Source organism: Manis javanica, chromosome 18 (assembly GCF_040802235.1).
Source record: "Manis javanica isolate MJ-LG chromosome 18, MJ_LKY, whole genome shotgun sequence".
In the NCBI taxonomy this organism is placed as follows: Eukaryota; Metazoa; Chordata; class Mammalia; order Pholidota; family Manidae; genus Manis; species Manis javanica.
The window spans coordinates 22,341,217-22,357,986 of NC_133173.1; the positions used below are offsets into that span (position 1 = coordinate 22,341,217).

Consider the following 16,770-nt stretch of genomic DNA (forward strand, 5'->3'; position numbering starts at 1 on the left):
AAGGGCACACCCAGCATGAGGGTACCAGGGACAGAAGGTCGTAGGACTAGGAAGGTCTCCTACTTTCCAGTTCTTCACGCCCTGGGGATCTTACACGTTTTGAAATCACGTACTCAATATAACTACTACGTCTGAGAGGAGCGCCCAGCAAACATCTTCATCTCAAGGTATCATACACAATGGACCAAAACCTGAAGGGGTTGGTCACCAGGGGCCAAGCCCTGCTACTGACACACAGAGCAGAGGACCCTCAGGAGGAGGCACAGTGCTCCCTCGTGCTCTTTGCTTGCATTGTCCTTGTCCCACATGTAATGTCTCTCAAAAGACAGCATTTAATCAATGTTGCCTGAACCACCAGTCCTGCAGGGTCCACAGGGCTGAATGTACTGACTTTCGTGTACTTGATGGAAATAGAATGCACATCCCTCAAAACTAGGATCATTGTTGTAGGATGTTAAAAATGCAAAATGTTACGTATAAAAAGTACTTCAGACCTTCTGCAAGTCAAATTTCTGGATTTTAATTGATGAATTACAAACTTGAGAAAAATATATAAATGGATAAAATGCAATTTTACATATATAAACTATTAAAACATAAGAGACTAACAAATTTAAGACCTTTTGTCAAGGAATAGTTTATTGTATTTAATACATAAATGTTTCCTTACAAACTCTATGCCTTTCCCAGGAAGAAGATCTATTCAGAGGATATACAATTTAAGTGCTGAATGTTTTGACAGGAAAAGTGATTACATGAAGAACTATAGACAACCTAAGAAGTGGCCAACTACACAAGCCATTGGGGTGGATTACTGTATTTGTGTCTTTTCCTACAGAGCAAAGCAAGAAGTGTTTTAAAATATACATATTTTCCTGTATTTGCCACAATTTGCCGTGTTCACCTGAGTAAGAGTGTGGCTGCCAAAGCTCTCCACTCCAGAGCGTCCCCATTGGAAGCACCTTCTCTTCTCCAAAGAGCTGTCCTGGGGCAGTTTTCTACTGATGCTGATGATGGGTCAAGTTTCCCTTAGTCTTCCAATGATGCAGATCTACTAATTCCATCCCATCACGACATGGGCAACAAGGAGGTAACACATCCCGACCGTGCAGGAGACGACCATCACTGGGAAACCCAACCTGGAACACAAAGAGAGTGGACTGTGGTTCTGGAAAGATCTGTAAGATCTAGATTCATTTCGTGTCATGTCGCTGCAAAAGACTTTGGCCTTGCAAGCTTTATATCCACCAAGTTGACCTCATTTCTAGAAATCAGAAAGTTTCTTTTAGTCTAGATGATCTGGCTGCCTATCTCCATTAGCTATCCCCCCACCATGTGCCATTTTATCTGAGACATGCTTAACATTTTTGAAATTTTTAAATTGATTTATTCATCTATAACTTTATAAGTTTGGTCTCAATGATGATACTTTTTACTTACAACTGCCAATGTCGTGGAGCTGAGCCATTATTTAAGTATCTGGATGTTTCCTGGGACTTCCACCTGTCCTTCCAGGAGAGATGGCTTCCCAGAAAAGTCATATTCCCATGGAACCTTGAAATTCTCCACAGTTAAAGGTTGGGGAGAACTTGAGAGGTAGAACTGGGAAATAATCTCTTGTCCAAGGAAGAGAAAAGGGAAGAACAGGATTTTCTTTTGTATTCAGTGAGGTGCAAGATGTGTGTGAAGGTACACACAAATACAAAGGAAGCCACGTGAATATGACAGTTTCCCTCTTTATTTGCCTCCCACAATGTACTTGTGTTTCTACAAATTACCATCCTGATTAACAAATGCCAGTAGATTCCATGCTTTGAAGCCATTGATTAGCACTGTATTGTCCCTGAGCAAAGTTCCTGCAAAGGTTACAGATTTTTGTTCCAAAATGTTTAAACATTCAGTGGCAAGAGCCTAGTGTGTGATACTGCTCATAATAAGGGTTATGATATTTTCCCTTTTCCTGGCCATGGGCTTGGGGCACAGCTACTCAGAGATTCACTCCAGCAAGGCTCTCTCTACAAAGCTGTAGTTCAAACTCAGAAACCACATCCATGAGTCAAACAGCTCCTAAATTCTAGATCAAAACTGGACATTTCAAGAAGGCAGTAAAGCTCATCTTCTGAACAAATTTCTCTTTACAAAACACAGTACACAATAGATTTCAGTAAAAGTGTTTCAATTTCTTGAAATTGGTAAGCTTTTTTTTTTACCAAAAAGATACCTGAACATGTTTGCAATTTGTCAGCCCTGATCACTGAATTCTGAGAAAACACAGCTGACAGCCAGCATCTGGTCCTCTCTAGGCATCACAGCATCACTGCAAGCCTTCCTTCTACTGTGTCAGGTTGTATACAAGAAGTCAGCATCACAGAAGATCCTGACTACCTCAGCCAGGGCACTGAGATGCCTGGCCACATCCAGAAGCAAATCTCCTACCAAGGGATGGATCCCACAAGAAGCAGCCCTCGCTGTTGGGGACACCAAGCCCGAGGAAGTTCCTCCTAGATGGTTCTTCTGGGCTGCCTAGCAAGAGCCGCTGGTGTATCAGGGGTAGCCCCAAGCCCGAGAAGGAGCACCTAGGTACTGGTGGGAGCATCCAGGCTCCATAAGAAACAGGATTGTTCATCTAGTGTGTGACACTCATCAGCTGCTCACACCACCTTTGAGATTGGTGTCATCATACCCACTGCATAGATGGGATTTGGAGAAGTGAGCAGATTTGCCTGGGTCACTTGGCTAGTTTACTACAGTGCAGAAATCCAAACCCTCCGGTCTGACTCTAAGTTCATGCTCGTAGCCACTTCACCTACTGCTTCCCTGTGGTATGAGCAAACTGTACAGTGATGATACACCACTCATAAACAAGGAACTTATTGGATATCTGATACATCTATGGACTTCATAGATAGATAATAGGTAGATAGGTGATAGATATAGATGATATATGATAGATAGATGATAGACAGATAGATAGATAAATAGATAGATAGATAGATCTACCATTTCCCAAACACAGTAAGAAGAAACTGAAGCTTGGATATATTATGAAGTTTGACAAAATTTGCCATCACTAAGAGGAAGACATGGTGTTTTGATAGATTTTTCTGGCTTCAAAACACATGCAGTCCTCCACTAAACAGACACCCCAACACACTACATCAGGGCTCTGCTCTTGTACAGCTGCATGATCTTGAGAAAGTGTTAAGCATCTCCACAACTCAATTTCTTCATCTATAAAATGGGGGTAATAATAGCATTTACTTACGAAAGCCGTTATGAGGATTACATGAGTTGACCTTAGACCAGTGTCTGGCCACATAATGAGCCCTCAGAAAATGTTACCCACAGTCCAGTGCTCCTTAGCGCAGGGCACCTGGCCCTGAGTGTTTGCTGACAGGAGTTAGTGCCCAGAACCAAAGGGTAAAGCATGGACTGCCTGGTTGGGCCTGAGTTGTGTTTCATGGAAAAGAATTTAACTGCACACACACACACACACACACACACACACACACACACACACACACACACACACACAAGGGTTTATTGGAGAAGAGCATGTAAATGGTTCACTAATTAAAAACTATAGATCTGGCTTTTGGTTCTGAAACAAGATGGAGTAGATGGACTCTTTCCAAGCCTCCCACAAGCACAGGTAATGATCCTGGGCATCATATCTTGAGAAAACAGAAGACTCTGAAGGTAAAGAGAAGCAGGCCAGCTGGGACCCTGAAGAGCAACATTACCACGGGTTTCGTTTCCTCAAAGAGCCCAGACGAAGTGCAGAGCAGCTGACAGCTAGGCAGCAGTGACAGGTACGGCAGGCAGGCAGACCAAGAGAAGTCTGCTCTCTGGCCACACCAAGGAAATGAGCCGCACAGCCAGACAGAAAAGCCTGACATCACAACTGCCCCCATTCCAGCCAAACCCCACCCCCACCGCAAGGGCCCCACAGGGAGTCTGCCCACACCAGCTATAATAAAGCACCCTCCCTGTGATGTCAGGGGTGGCCACACGGCGGCCATCCTGGACTTTCACCCCCAACTGGAGCTGTGCACCCTCATCGGAGAGTTTCAGGGGGACCCCGCAGTCCTCTGAGACTGATACAGAAACAGAAAGAGGGAGAAGGCATTTATGTCAGATTCCAGCTTCATTCTCTGCTAGCTTGGTTATAATATGGCAACAAAGGATAAAGCAAAGATACCTGTGTGCATCACAAGATCCCTGAAAGAAAAATTAGCCCACAATGGTGCACACAGTAGGGATTCCATGAATGGAAAATATGCTTTTATGTACAAAGATAATTTATCTAGATAAACTCCCCCTTTTTTATAGACCAGGACCCAACAGGCTACAGCTCCCAGACCACATCTGGCCCACTGCCTGTTTCTGTAAACAAAGCTCTGTTAGAACACAGCACTTGCATTCACTTCCTTGTCGTCTGTGGCTGCTCTAAAGTTACCACAACACGGTAGAATGAAGTCATTGCAACAGACACGTGTGGGCCACCAAGCCTGAAATGTTTACCGTCTCACCCTTTGCAGGACACATTTACCGCCCACTGCTGGAGACCGCGACACCCAGACTGGAAAGTGAAGGAACTTGTCAGCTTGTCATCAGCTCCCACCCACGATGCCAGGAAGTCCCGGACCACCACCCACTGGAAATAAATGGTGAGCCGCTATGCAATTTCAAATTTTATATTACCACATATTTTAAAAAGTAAAAAAAAAAACAGATGGAAGTAAGATCAATAATATTTCTATTTAACCCAACATATCTAAAATATTATTTTAACATATATCAACAAAAACTTTAATGGAGTGTTTTACATTTGCTTTTTATACTAACTTGTCAAGACCCAGAACGGGATTTCTACTCAGAGCACACCTCAGTTTGACTCGCCACATCTCCAGGCGGCACATAGCGGCTGGGGGCTGTCACACCGTCCGGTGCAGCCCCGGGGGCCCACAGCCTCCAGCTGCATGCAGGCAGATGAAAAGGAAGGCGGCTGGCCTGAGCGGGTGCAGGGAGCGCTGGCTCTGGAGGAAGCTTTCGGAGGGGGTCTGCTGGAGGGGGGCCTTCGCCGAGAGCACAGGTTGAGACAGGCCAGCAGAGGCTCTGCCGCCCCCTGGACGCAGTTCTGCCGAGTGAGCAGGCTCATCAGGACAGCGTTTTCTTATACATTTGGGAAGTCACAAAAAGAATCCTCTAATGTTAGGATCAAGACACGTGAACAAGCTGTTTACCCGGCACTGTGATGGCGGCAGTGAGAACGTCCCTGCACACCTGGACATCTGATGGGTAAAGCAAAGAGCGTGGTGGCGCTTCCTAGGGAAACTGCTAAGGTCGGGTGTTTCTTCGGGGGTGAGCCCCCAGCGCTCTTCCCTGTGGGACGCAGGTACCTCGACGGGTGTTTGAGCGCCTCACTCACCACCCAGCCAGCGGTCCTCTGGAAGGAGATTTATTTGAAGAGAGGACAGGAGTGACTTCCTGTCACTGCCAGCAGGACTCCAAGCACATACACTTAGGATCCGCATTTACCAAGAGCTGTTCCATTTCCCAGAAGATCCATTTGTCTTGTTCCCCAAGCCTCTCAAAAAAGCAATACATTCACCAAAATGCTTAGGAAAAGTATATTTGCTCAACACCCAGCTTCACATTGTGTGTTCATTTCCCTCTGGGATTATTTTCAATCCATTCTGGCTCCAAACATCACATTCTGTTGCAGAAGACAAAAACACTTGAATGTCAAAGCACAAATCAAGATGCAAAATGTCAGACGGATGCCCAGACAAACCCTGCATTATATGTATTCGGTTTTTGGTTAAAAGCATGCCTGTGATGACACACAGCCCTCCAAGTAACTGAGGCTTCCAGATAGCTGGGAAATGGCTGTCTGGAGCCGTGCCGTTTCTGGGGAGGTCAGGCTTGCCCTGGGAGCGGGGCCCCCACGCTGGAGAGGGCTGTGCTTGCTCAAGAACACTCCTACTCGGGCTTTTGAAGGAAACCGCTCTTGCTATTTATTTTTCCTGTCCAAAAGGCTTATAACACACCATGACTATACTTCTTAATCAAAAACCGTCTTGCTGTTGCCTTTCTACAAAGTTTTTTGCATGTTTCTGAGCAGAAGAGCTTCTGCTTCGACAGGCTTATCACAGGTACACATAGCTTGCCTCTGTTTTCCACGCACCACGGGCCCCTGGGAGCCGTACCCTTGGCCTCCCTCGACCACCTTGAAGGGCACCCAGGACAGGGGGTGCTTTCTCATCCTCAGCCCTGATCTCATCAGCCTCATGTCTCATCTCCAGGGTCTCCTAAGTGACAGTTAGTTAAACCTCTTCAAGAAGAAAGGCCAAAGGAGCTCCCGGCTCTTAGAAATAGAGCCCATCGTTGGGTTTCGCAGAGAGAGGGGTCTCGAGCAGGGGGCAGGGGGCGAGCTGGAACGAGGGCAGCAAAGAGAGAAGGCACATCAGGCAACGGGCCTCGCAGAGTCTGCGGCGCCTTCCCCATTGCACGGTGTTGGTGACAAGCTGCCAGCGGCAGAGCTCACGCCTCTGAAGACGGGAGGACGAGGAAGAACCAGCGTAGAAAGCGTGGCAGGAGCGACGCGTCAGGGTGGGGAGGCAAAGCGTGGAAAGGAAAAGGCATCAGAGGACGAAATCCTAACACTTGCCTTTGTTCCATCAGAGCAGACCCCGTTTTGGGGTCGTTTCTTTTTCATGCATTCGACCTTATGAAATCTATCTATATCTTTACCAAACAAAGGAGAAAAAATCCGAGGAAACCATGTCTTTCTCTTTCTGAGAAAAGGCAATTTCCTCGCATACTGTCTGCCACCTCAGCTAGCTCCTCTGTGAGCCGCGCGGCGCCTGGTCCCTTGCCCAGCACCGGGCTCCTGGCCGCCCTCACACCCCCACACCCCCATATGGCGGGGCCTCTCACTGATCCCTCCGTCGGACCTGCAGTCTGTCACTTCCTTCAACTTCTGTGTTGGGGAAGCTCCTTCTCCCACTGAACCTGCCCACTAGCCATGGATGCAGTCAGCCCTGAAGACACTCGGCGTCACACGGAGACACCCTATGAAGTTCTGTCTAGACCTTTTCTACAACTTCCTGGCTCTCCCCATATTCCAGGATTCAGAATATGACCTTTCTTCTGATCTTCATCCAAGTTAGACAGTGGTGCCCAACAAGCCTTTGTCTCTACCTCTCTTTCTTCTCACTTTCCCGCGTTGACTGCAAAGCCTGACTGCCCCTCGGTGGCCCTCCTACAGCAGCAGCCCTTTCCACCAAGCACCTTCTTCTCCATGCCTTCAACACCTCCTTGTTGACTAGCATCTTCTGTTGGCCTCTAACTATCCCCAAGGCTGCCGGTATCAGGGTGAATTTCCTGCTCTCCACTCCAATCCCACTTAAATTATTTAATGCCTTTGTCATTTGCTTTGCAATATGTGTCGGTTAATAGGTTCATGATACAAAGAGAAACAACATGTGGTCCCTGCCTGGAAGTAGCCCACAGTGAAAAGGGCAGCTAGGAAAGCAAAAATGCAATACAGTGAGCACCACATGGAGGTGTACACTCAGCGCTCTGCAGGGAAGCACCTAAAGCAAGCAACTCCTCCTGTGGGCAGTGCCCAGCTGATGGGCAAGCAGGGCTGAGCAGAACAGGAGGAGATTATAAGAAAAATGTCTTCTGTGTTTGGCACTTAACATAGAATACGAATTTAATAGGCAAAGAAGAGAAGAAAGGGCATGTGGAATCTCAAAGAATAGCCATTTGTTCCGATATTTACTAAAATATCTTTGAAGTTTTACATTTTTACAGAAAAATACTCATTTTTTAAAAATTCTAATTTTGATTAGCACCTTTATATAAAATACTATTCATCTCCACTGTTGCTATATTCCTTTTTCTAGTATTTAAATTTGTTGAGTTTTGCTTGTCCATTCTCTCTTGACTGATGCCAAAGCTTGATGTATATTATCAATAATGTTTACCAACCCCCCCAAAAAACACCTTTTGACTTAGCAATTCTATCATTTTCTATCTTCTAATTCAGTAAGTTTAGCTTTATGCTGTTAGGTTCTTTGGGGAGTTATCTCCTTTGTGTATTTTACTCAATTTAAAAACCATCAGAATAACTAAGGTTAGATTTGAACTCTAAATAGGGCTCTAAAGCCTGCCTCAAACTTGGCCTGTTTCTTTCTTTATAAGATCTACACTGCTGGTAAACAATGCATGGAGTAGAGGAAAGCTTTGTAGTATGAAATGAGTTTGTCACAAAACCTCAACAAGTATCTAAACTCCCTTAGACTAATCTTCTGGTGAAATAATATTTTCTGCAAAGAAATGAAAAATACAGTATGTAAAGCAAATGATTAAAAATTCTAGTACTTTGTAAATGCTCTTGAAATTGTGTGTATTATCATTGTTTTTGTTACTACCACAAATTCTATTAGTACTACAATTACTATTACTTTTACTCTTATTCTTACTTCTTTTGATTTATCTTTTGTGAGATGATGAATTTTTTCCTCTTATTTTTAATTTGTAATGAATGCATTGTGATCAGGGACTATCACTTGATAATACACAGTTAAGTAACTGGATTGTCTTCACAGCTTGATGCATGATGAATTTTTGTAGCTGTTTTATGGACTCTCCAAAAGAAGGCATATTCCCCACAGGAAATAGAGGACTATATGTCTAATATTTCATTTCTCAGAAATGGATGGTGCCATGTGAAAGTCTTCCATTATCAATGTAGTTTATATTTACATCTTTTATTTCCGGTTCAATTTATTTTATACATTTGATACAGTATTTTTAGTAATTAAAAACTATTATATTGACTGTATCCCATCAAATTTATTTATATTTGATTTTTTCAATTGAAGTATAGCTGATATATATTATTAAATTGGTTTCAAATATACAACATAGTTATCTAACAGTTACATACATTATTAAATCCTCATCCCAACTAGTGTAGTTACTGTCTATATAGAAAGACATTAAAGAACTATTGACTTTATTCGCTATGCTGTATTTTCATTCCCATGATTAATTTGCATTATGATTGAGATTTTTTGCCTTTTTATCCCCTTTACCTATTTCACCCACTCAACCCAACCCCTCCCACATGGTAACCAACAGTCACTTCTCAGTCTCTTTGAATCTATTACTGGTTTGTTTGTTTTGTTTATAGATTCCACATGTAAGTGAAATCATATATTTGTCTTTCTTCACCTGGTTTCTTTCACTTAGCATAATACCCTCTAGGTCCATCTATGTTCTCGCAAATGGCAGGGTTTCTTTCTTTTTTATGGCTGAATAATATACCACTGAGTCTGTGTACCACATCTTCTTTATCCATTTATCTACTGATGGACAGTGGTTCCTTCCATACCTTGGCTATTGTAAATAATGTGGCAATAAAATAGGGATGCATATATGTTATCAAATCAGAGATTTTGTTTTCTTTGGGTAAATTCTTAGAAGTAGAATTAATGGGGCATATGGTATTTCTTTTTTAATTTTTTGAGGAATTTCCATACTGCTTTCCACAGTGTAGGAAGGAGGGTTCCTTTTTCTCAACACTTGTTATTTCTTGTCTTTTGGATAGTGGCCATTCTAAATGGTATGAGGTAATATCTTGTTGTAGTTCTGATTTGCATTTCCCTGATGATTAGTGATGTGGAGCATCTTTTCATGTGTCTTTTTGCCATCTGTATGACTCCTTTGGAAAAATGTCTACTCAATCCTTTGGGTTATTTGTTTTGTTTTGTTTTTCTGGTGTTGAGGTTTATGAGTTCTTTATATATTTTATGTGTTAACCCCTTATCAGTTAAATCATTTACAAATATATTCTCCATAATGTAGGTTGGCTTTTTGTTCTGCTGATGGTGTCTTTTTCTGTACAGAAGCTTTTTAGTTTGTTGTAGTCCCAATTGTTTATATTTGCTTTTGTATTCCTTGCCTGGGAGACATCACCAGAAAAAATTACTCATGCTTATGTTCAACAGATTTTTGCCAATGTTTTCCTCTGAGAGTTTTATGGTTTCATATCTTATATTTAGGTCTTCAATCCATTTTGAGTTTACTTTAGTATAGGGAGTTAGACAGTAATCCAATTTCATGCTCTTATATGTACCTGTACAGTTTTTCCAACACCATTTATTGAAGAAACTGTCTTTTCCCCATTGTATATTCATGACTTCTTTGTCATGTATTGACTGACTATATATGTGGGTTTATTCCTATGCTCTCTATTCTGTTTCATTGATATATGGGTCTCTTCTTCTGTCTTTCCCATAATGTTTTGATTACTGTAGTTTTGTAGTATATCGTGAAGTCAGGGAGTGCGATACCCCCAGCTTTGTTCTTTCATGGAATTGCTTTGGTTATTTGGTATATTTTGTGGTTCCACATAAATTTTTGGATTATTTGCTTAGTTCACTGAAAAATGCCATTGGTGTTTTGATAGCAATTACACTGAATCTGCAAAATGATTTGGGCAGGATGGCCATTTTGACAATATTAATTCTTCCTATCTATGAGCATGAAATAGATTTCCATTTCTTTGTGTGTTCTTCAATTTCTTTCATCAGCGTCATATATACTGGCTTATAATTTTTCCTAGAATTCTCTTATAATTCTTTGTATTTCTGTGATGTTGGTTGTAACTTCTTTTTATTTCTGATTTTGTTTATTTATGTCCTCTCTTTTATTCAGAGTACAGATCTTTCACCTCCCTCGTAAGGTTTATTCCTAGGTATTTTGTTCTTTTAGTTTAACTAAATAGCCTATTTACAAACAGTGATTATATCTGTAAGTATGTGTTTAACTGACCTTAGTGTTATGATTCATCATTTCTCACCACAAATTACATAATTTAAATGCTAACTCCTGGATATATACTTAAGCAATCACTTTCGGGAAATGATAGCAGTTGGTTTTTTCTGAATCCTTACTTACCTGATATACTGATGAGGAGAATGAGGTGGAGGACAACAATCTGACAATTATAATAGCAAATACTATCCATGAGTGATAATATATCAGGCAGGCAGTTTTATATGTATTCCACTCAGTTAATCCTCAAAAAATACTGAGATAGGTAGAATATTCTTCCACTTTTAAAGGTAAAAAACTAAGACCCAGAGAGGTTAAGTAACTACCCAAGGTTACATCTGGTTGGTAACAGAGATGCAGAAACCTTTCTTGAGTAGATGGATGGAACTTGACTGAATTTTAAATTAGAGCACTTAGATCATAGCCATTTCCTATCAAACCTTTGTTACTGGGTATTTAATAATATCCAAGAGTTGGAAAGTCTCTTAATTTTGTTTCTCTTTGTGTGTATAAGGGTCTTTGATTCTTATAGAAATCTTATCTTTGTTACTAAAAATACTGGACAGGCAGTGTTGTAGTATGAATATCATTCAGTTAGTTTTATCTGGGACATAGTGAGCATATTTTGATATACCTTCCCAAATTAGGGTTTTCTTTTATATTCAGGTATATTTTCTTCAGTTATGCTTTGATATGGTGGTTATTTATTTCCTTTTGTAGCTCTTTGGAGGAAGGGGGTCCCCTTCCCAGAACAAAGTTCCCTATAAATCCAGTGAAACTGAAGTAAGGCAAGAGGAAGGGCAGGTTAGGAGAAGCCCTTTTTTTATTGCTCACAACTAGGCACCGGCTCTGTCGTCCCTTCTGGCCGCAGTGCACTCCCCAAGTCCTTTCTCCACGGTCCCCTACTGGCAATGCCTGCTTGGTGCTCACTTAGCTTCTCTGCAGCCACGTATGAACTCACTTCTCCACCTGCCCCTTCCAGGGGGAACTGCATGGATGGGTCCTTGGTGACTGCCAGATACCAGACCAGTTACATACCAGGAACAGAGGGGAGGAGAGAATGGCCATTTTTCCTCCATCCCTTGACCCAGATCCAGAGGCTGCAGCAGTAAACACCTACTGAGATGCAAATGGACTAAGGCCAGGTGGGAGATTCCGGAAATTCTGAAATTTACCCCACACTTTTAAATTTAATCATCTTTTATGTAAGCAAAGCCCACCCAGAACTTGTTTCCCAGTATACAAGTTTGTAGATTGTCACTTGATCCCTAAAATCTGCTCTCAGAGTGCTGATATTCCATATCCAGATAAAAAGATAGAGGTCTTCGTGGTATGCACAGCTAGGGCTCCCATCTTGTGCCTATTTGCATTCAAGATGAAGTCTTAGCTGCTGGCACAGCTCTAGAAGCAAGAAAGAAAGAGAACCCATGTTCTAACACAAATTCAGAGGTCAATGTTTGAGGTGCCACCTCTGAACCAGGGTGTGGATGTGACTCTTCTGGACTTTAGGACTGTACCTTCAGGCACAGTGGGAAACTATAGAGTTTCTTGTGCAGATAATTTCCACTTCTCTGATCACTGAACAAAGAGTTCTTCTGGCCATAGACTCAACCACTGAAGCACATATGGGACCAGTTATGTTTCTCAGTGGTTATGGGCTTGACTAGTCAGAGTTTTCCAGAGAAACAGAACCAATAGGGAAAAATATATAAATAGAGACATAGATAGGTAGGTAAGTAGGTGGGTAAGTAGGTAGATAGACAGGGATTTATTATGAGGAATCATATAGCACAATTTTGGAAGCTAAGAGGTCCCACAGTCTGCCATCTCCAAGTTGGAGCACCAGGAAATTCAGTGGTTTAATTCTACTCTGATTCTGAAAGTTTGAGAATCAGGGGAACCAATGTAAACCAGTAAATCCCAATCCCAGGGCACGAAAAGATGAGCTGTTCCAGCTCAATAGGCAAGCAGGAGAGGAAATCCTTCCTTCTTTGACTTTTTGTTCTGTTCAGGCCCTCAAAAGACTTGATTATGCCCACCCCCACTGGGGAGGGCCATATGCTTTACTGAGTCCAATTAAATGCTAATCTCACCCAAGAAACATTCTCACAGATGCACCCAGAAATGAGGTTAAATCTGGGCAGCCCATAGCTCAGTTAAGCTGACAAATAAATTAATCATCACACAATTTAATACGTGGATTATATTGTGCTCCTCCAATTAATATGCAGAAGCCCTAACTCTCAGTACCTTAGAATGTGAATGTATTTTGAGATAGGGCCTTTAAAGAGGATAAGTTAAAATGAGGTCACTGTGGGGATGTCAGGATGCTTTCAAACTGGCATATTCCACCTGTGGCAAAAGAAAGAGCATGTCCAGGTCAGCCTCCAGCTTAGTATAGGGTTGGGGTATCACTGTCTAGGGGCCAGCTTCTTTATTAATAGGTGCAAAGAAAAAAAACACATAGGAATTTTAAGGTTAGGAAGTTGCTAGAAAGAATCTCTACAAACCACAAAATAAAGAAGACTGAATTGATGTTATTAGTCAGCTTGGGCAGACATAACAGCAGTCCACAGATCAGTGGGCTTGAACGACAGAATGAATTGTCTCACAGCTCTGGAGGCTAGAAGTTCAAGATGAGAGTGTCAGCAGGGCTGGTTTCTGCTGAGGCCTCTCTCCTTGGCTTGAAGACGGCCTCCTCCTTCCTGTGTCCTCACATGGTCTTCCCCGTGTGCTGCCTGTATCCTAATCTCCTCGTCTTAGAAAGACACTGGTTATATTGGATTAGGGTCCACTCTAACAGCCTCATTTTAACTTAGTTTCCTTTTTAAAGACCTTATCTCCACACATATTCCCAATCTGAGGTTAAGACTTCAACATATGAATTGGCAAGGGGTGGGAGGAGACACAATTTAGTCCATAATGATGTCTGACACCATAAATGCCCTCTTGTTCCAGCATTTAATTTCAATGCTTTTTTAATTGGAATAAAGTTGATATACAATGTTATACTCAGATGTACAACATAGTGGCTAAATAATTATATACATTACTAGATGCTCACTCTCTAGTTACCCTATTACCATACCAAGATATTACAATATTATTGGTTATATTATCTATATTGTACTTCCATTCCTATGACTAACTTATATTACAATTTGCACTTTGTACCTCTTTACACCCTTCACTATTTCACCCATCTCCCCTCCCCATGCTAACCAAGAGTCTGTGGTCATTATTCATGGATCTATTTCTTTTTTGTATATTTTGCTTTTTAGATTCCACATATAAGTGAAATCATATGGTATTTGTCTGGCTTATTTCACTTAGCATGATACCCTCTAAGTTTATGTTGTCACAAATGGTAAAATTTCCTTCCTTTCTATCGCTGAGTAATACTCCATTGCATATATGTACCATATCTTCATATTATCCATTCATCTGTTGATGGGCACTTGGGTTGCTTCAATATTAATTTTATTCCTTGAAGTTATAATGTGCTCCCTTGCCTTTGTAGTCTGTTATTTGTGAAATGCTAAATTTCTGTTTCTATAAATATTTCAAATCATTTTCCACTATAATATCATCCCTGCTATGACTGGTCTGCCCACATATCTGGCTGTGTGGGCAATTGCATTCTCTTTCTTAATGGTGTTTTCATCAACTGCCTCCAATCTGCACAACACTCCACCCACTCTCTCCCTTCTCGCCTTACCCCTTCCTTCCCTCCATTCTAACTCCCTGCCCTTTCTCCCTCCCTTGAAGAGTTATTGAGACTTTTCTGTACCAGGACTGTGCTAAACCACAATATTATTTAATATTATTTTTCCCCTTGCTTAATAGCTTTCAGAGGCAACCTGGCATTTACTCAGTTAGGGAGACTCCACAGCCCATGCCATCTCCACCTAGGCACCCAGCATCACCTCCCCTGCCCTTACATGATTGGTCTCACTAACCTGTGTGGGCTGTTTTCTCCCCAGAGCAGGCTGGGCATGGGGGCCAGCTGATGACTACCCGTCCTCTGAGAAATATGTACAAGTTCCTTAGAGGCCACTGAGAGTCTCTCTCCTGTGGTTCTCTAGGACACTGATGTTGCTGTAAGTTGACCTCTGGAGATATCCACTCAGGCCTGCTCTGAGACTAAGCTCTATACCTCCTCTGTCTGATGAGAGTAGAGTCCCTAACACACAGCTCCAGGCTGGGGCTACATTCACACTTACTTACTCTGTGGGAAAATTTGGTATCAGCAAAAAATTTGGTAGGCAACTCCTACTGCAACCCACCTTATTTAATTCAGTATCATGCCATATAGCTCAGAAGGCACATAGGGCACCAGTCTCTGAGTTCCCGCAAATTTTAGAGGGCAGAGGTGGATTTTTCTTTAAAGATCTCTCACTGGGGTCCACACCTGTAGCAGTAGGGAGCAGACCTATATGCATATGGCAGAAGGGTGCCAGCTCCAGGAGAGCCTTTCTCCCCACCACATCAGTTTTTAACTCTCTTCTGGGGAAGCCTCATTCATGACATCTCTAACGATGCCCAGACTTTCTTTCACATGCCTGAAGATCAAGACTGCTACTAGTGTCAGCCTTGATGTGGCAAGTCCTGTGCAGACAGCTCTAGCACTCCTTTCAAAATGTAAGGCTTTATTGCTGACTGGACTAAGTTCTGTACTCAGGGAAGGCAACAGGGGAGTGGGAAGAGTCCTAACTCTCTGAAAACACTTTGTACATGACAAATGCACAGAAGAGCTAGAAGACCAGCAACAGAATTGTTAGCATGGATTATTCTTAAGGAAGAAGAGAGCAATAGTGGCAAAGAGAGATTTCCCTGATTTCCTCTCCTTACTTTGATATACTCTGACTCTATTATTTTATAATGAGAAAGCATTCATGCATTACTCGTATAACTGTAATACGCAGATAAAATTAATTACACAAAAGTATATAAGCTAAAGGCAAAAAAACCCCCACAAAATTTGGCATTTAAAGTCACCTACAATCCCTCATTATCCTAACAAAAGTGTTGCTATGTTTTCCCATATGCACGTATTTTCTGTTCATATGCACATTTTTAATTCAATGAAACCACAGAATATATAATTTTTTTTTAACATTAGAAGCTTATTGGAATGTAGTCAAGCTTGAAAGCCTGGCACTGATGCTTTGGAGAGTCCGTAAGCCATGAACTGGCCCAGAGTTTCCCCACACTGTATGGATCTCAGGAGGCAGGGGCAGCAGCAGTGCACATCTCTGCACCTGTCTGCAAAAGGGCCGCCCACTAGTGAACCACCATAACCTGCCAACATGGGGGAGCTTTGTTGGTGATGATGACACTCCAGAGTGTCTTACCCCTGGCTCTACCTAAATTTGCTAAATGTGAAAGACATAGAAGGAGGTCCTTGTCACCCCTTCTCAGAAAGGAAGAGTCCAGAATAATAAAAGCAGAGAAGCTCTCTTTAACAAGGCTGTGATGGATTACAGTCCACATTATTTTGAGGACTCTAATTTGCCCTGTAACCTTAATGAAACTGAAAGTGATATAACAGTTAAGGAGTTCAAAATAACAATCATAAAGATGCTCACTGAGCTTGATAGAGGAATAGATGAATAAAGTAAGAATTTCAACAGGCAGAAAGTATAAGACAGTATCAAACAGAAGTCACAGAGCTGAGGGATACAATAACTGCATTGAAAAATACACTAGAGGGGTTCAACAGGAGACTGAATGGAGCAGAAGAAAGGATCAGTGAACTTGAAGACAGGGCAGTGGAATTCAGCTGATCAGAGCAACAAAAAGAAAAAAGAAGGAAAAAGGTGAAGATAACTTTAGGGACTATGGGAAAACATCAAGGAGACTAACAGTCACACTATTCAGGTTCCAGAAGGAGAAGAAAGGGAGAAAGGGGCAGAA

General features: G+C 42.1%; 1 protein-coding gene across 1 annotated transcript in view; it reads right to left on the reverse strand.

Moving 5' to 3' along the window:
* Positions 1–509: 509 nt before the first annotated feature.
* Positions 510–16,770, reverse strand: part of OCA2 (OCA2 melanosomal transmembrane protein) — a 385,751-nt gene continuing 369,490 nt past the window's right edge. Inside the window, exon 24 of the mRNA XM_037016526.2 lies at positions 510–1,139. Coding sequence (XP_036872421.1) covers positions 1,055–1,139 — 85 coding nt within the window. The 3' untranslated portion in view covers positions 510–1,054. The remainder of the gene's footprint in view (positions 1,140–16,770) is intronic.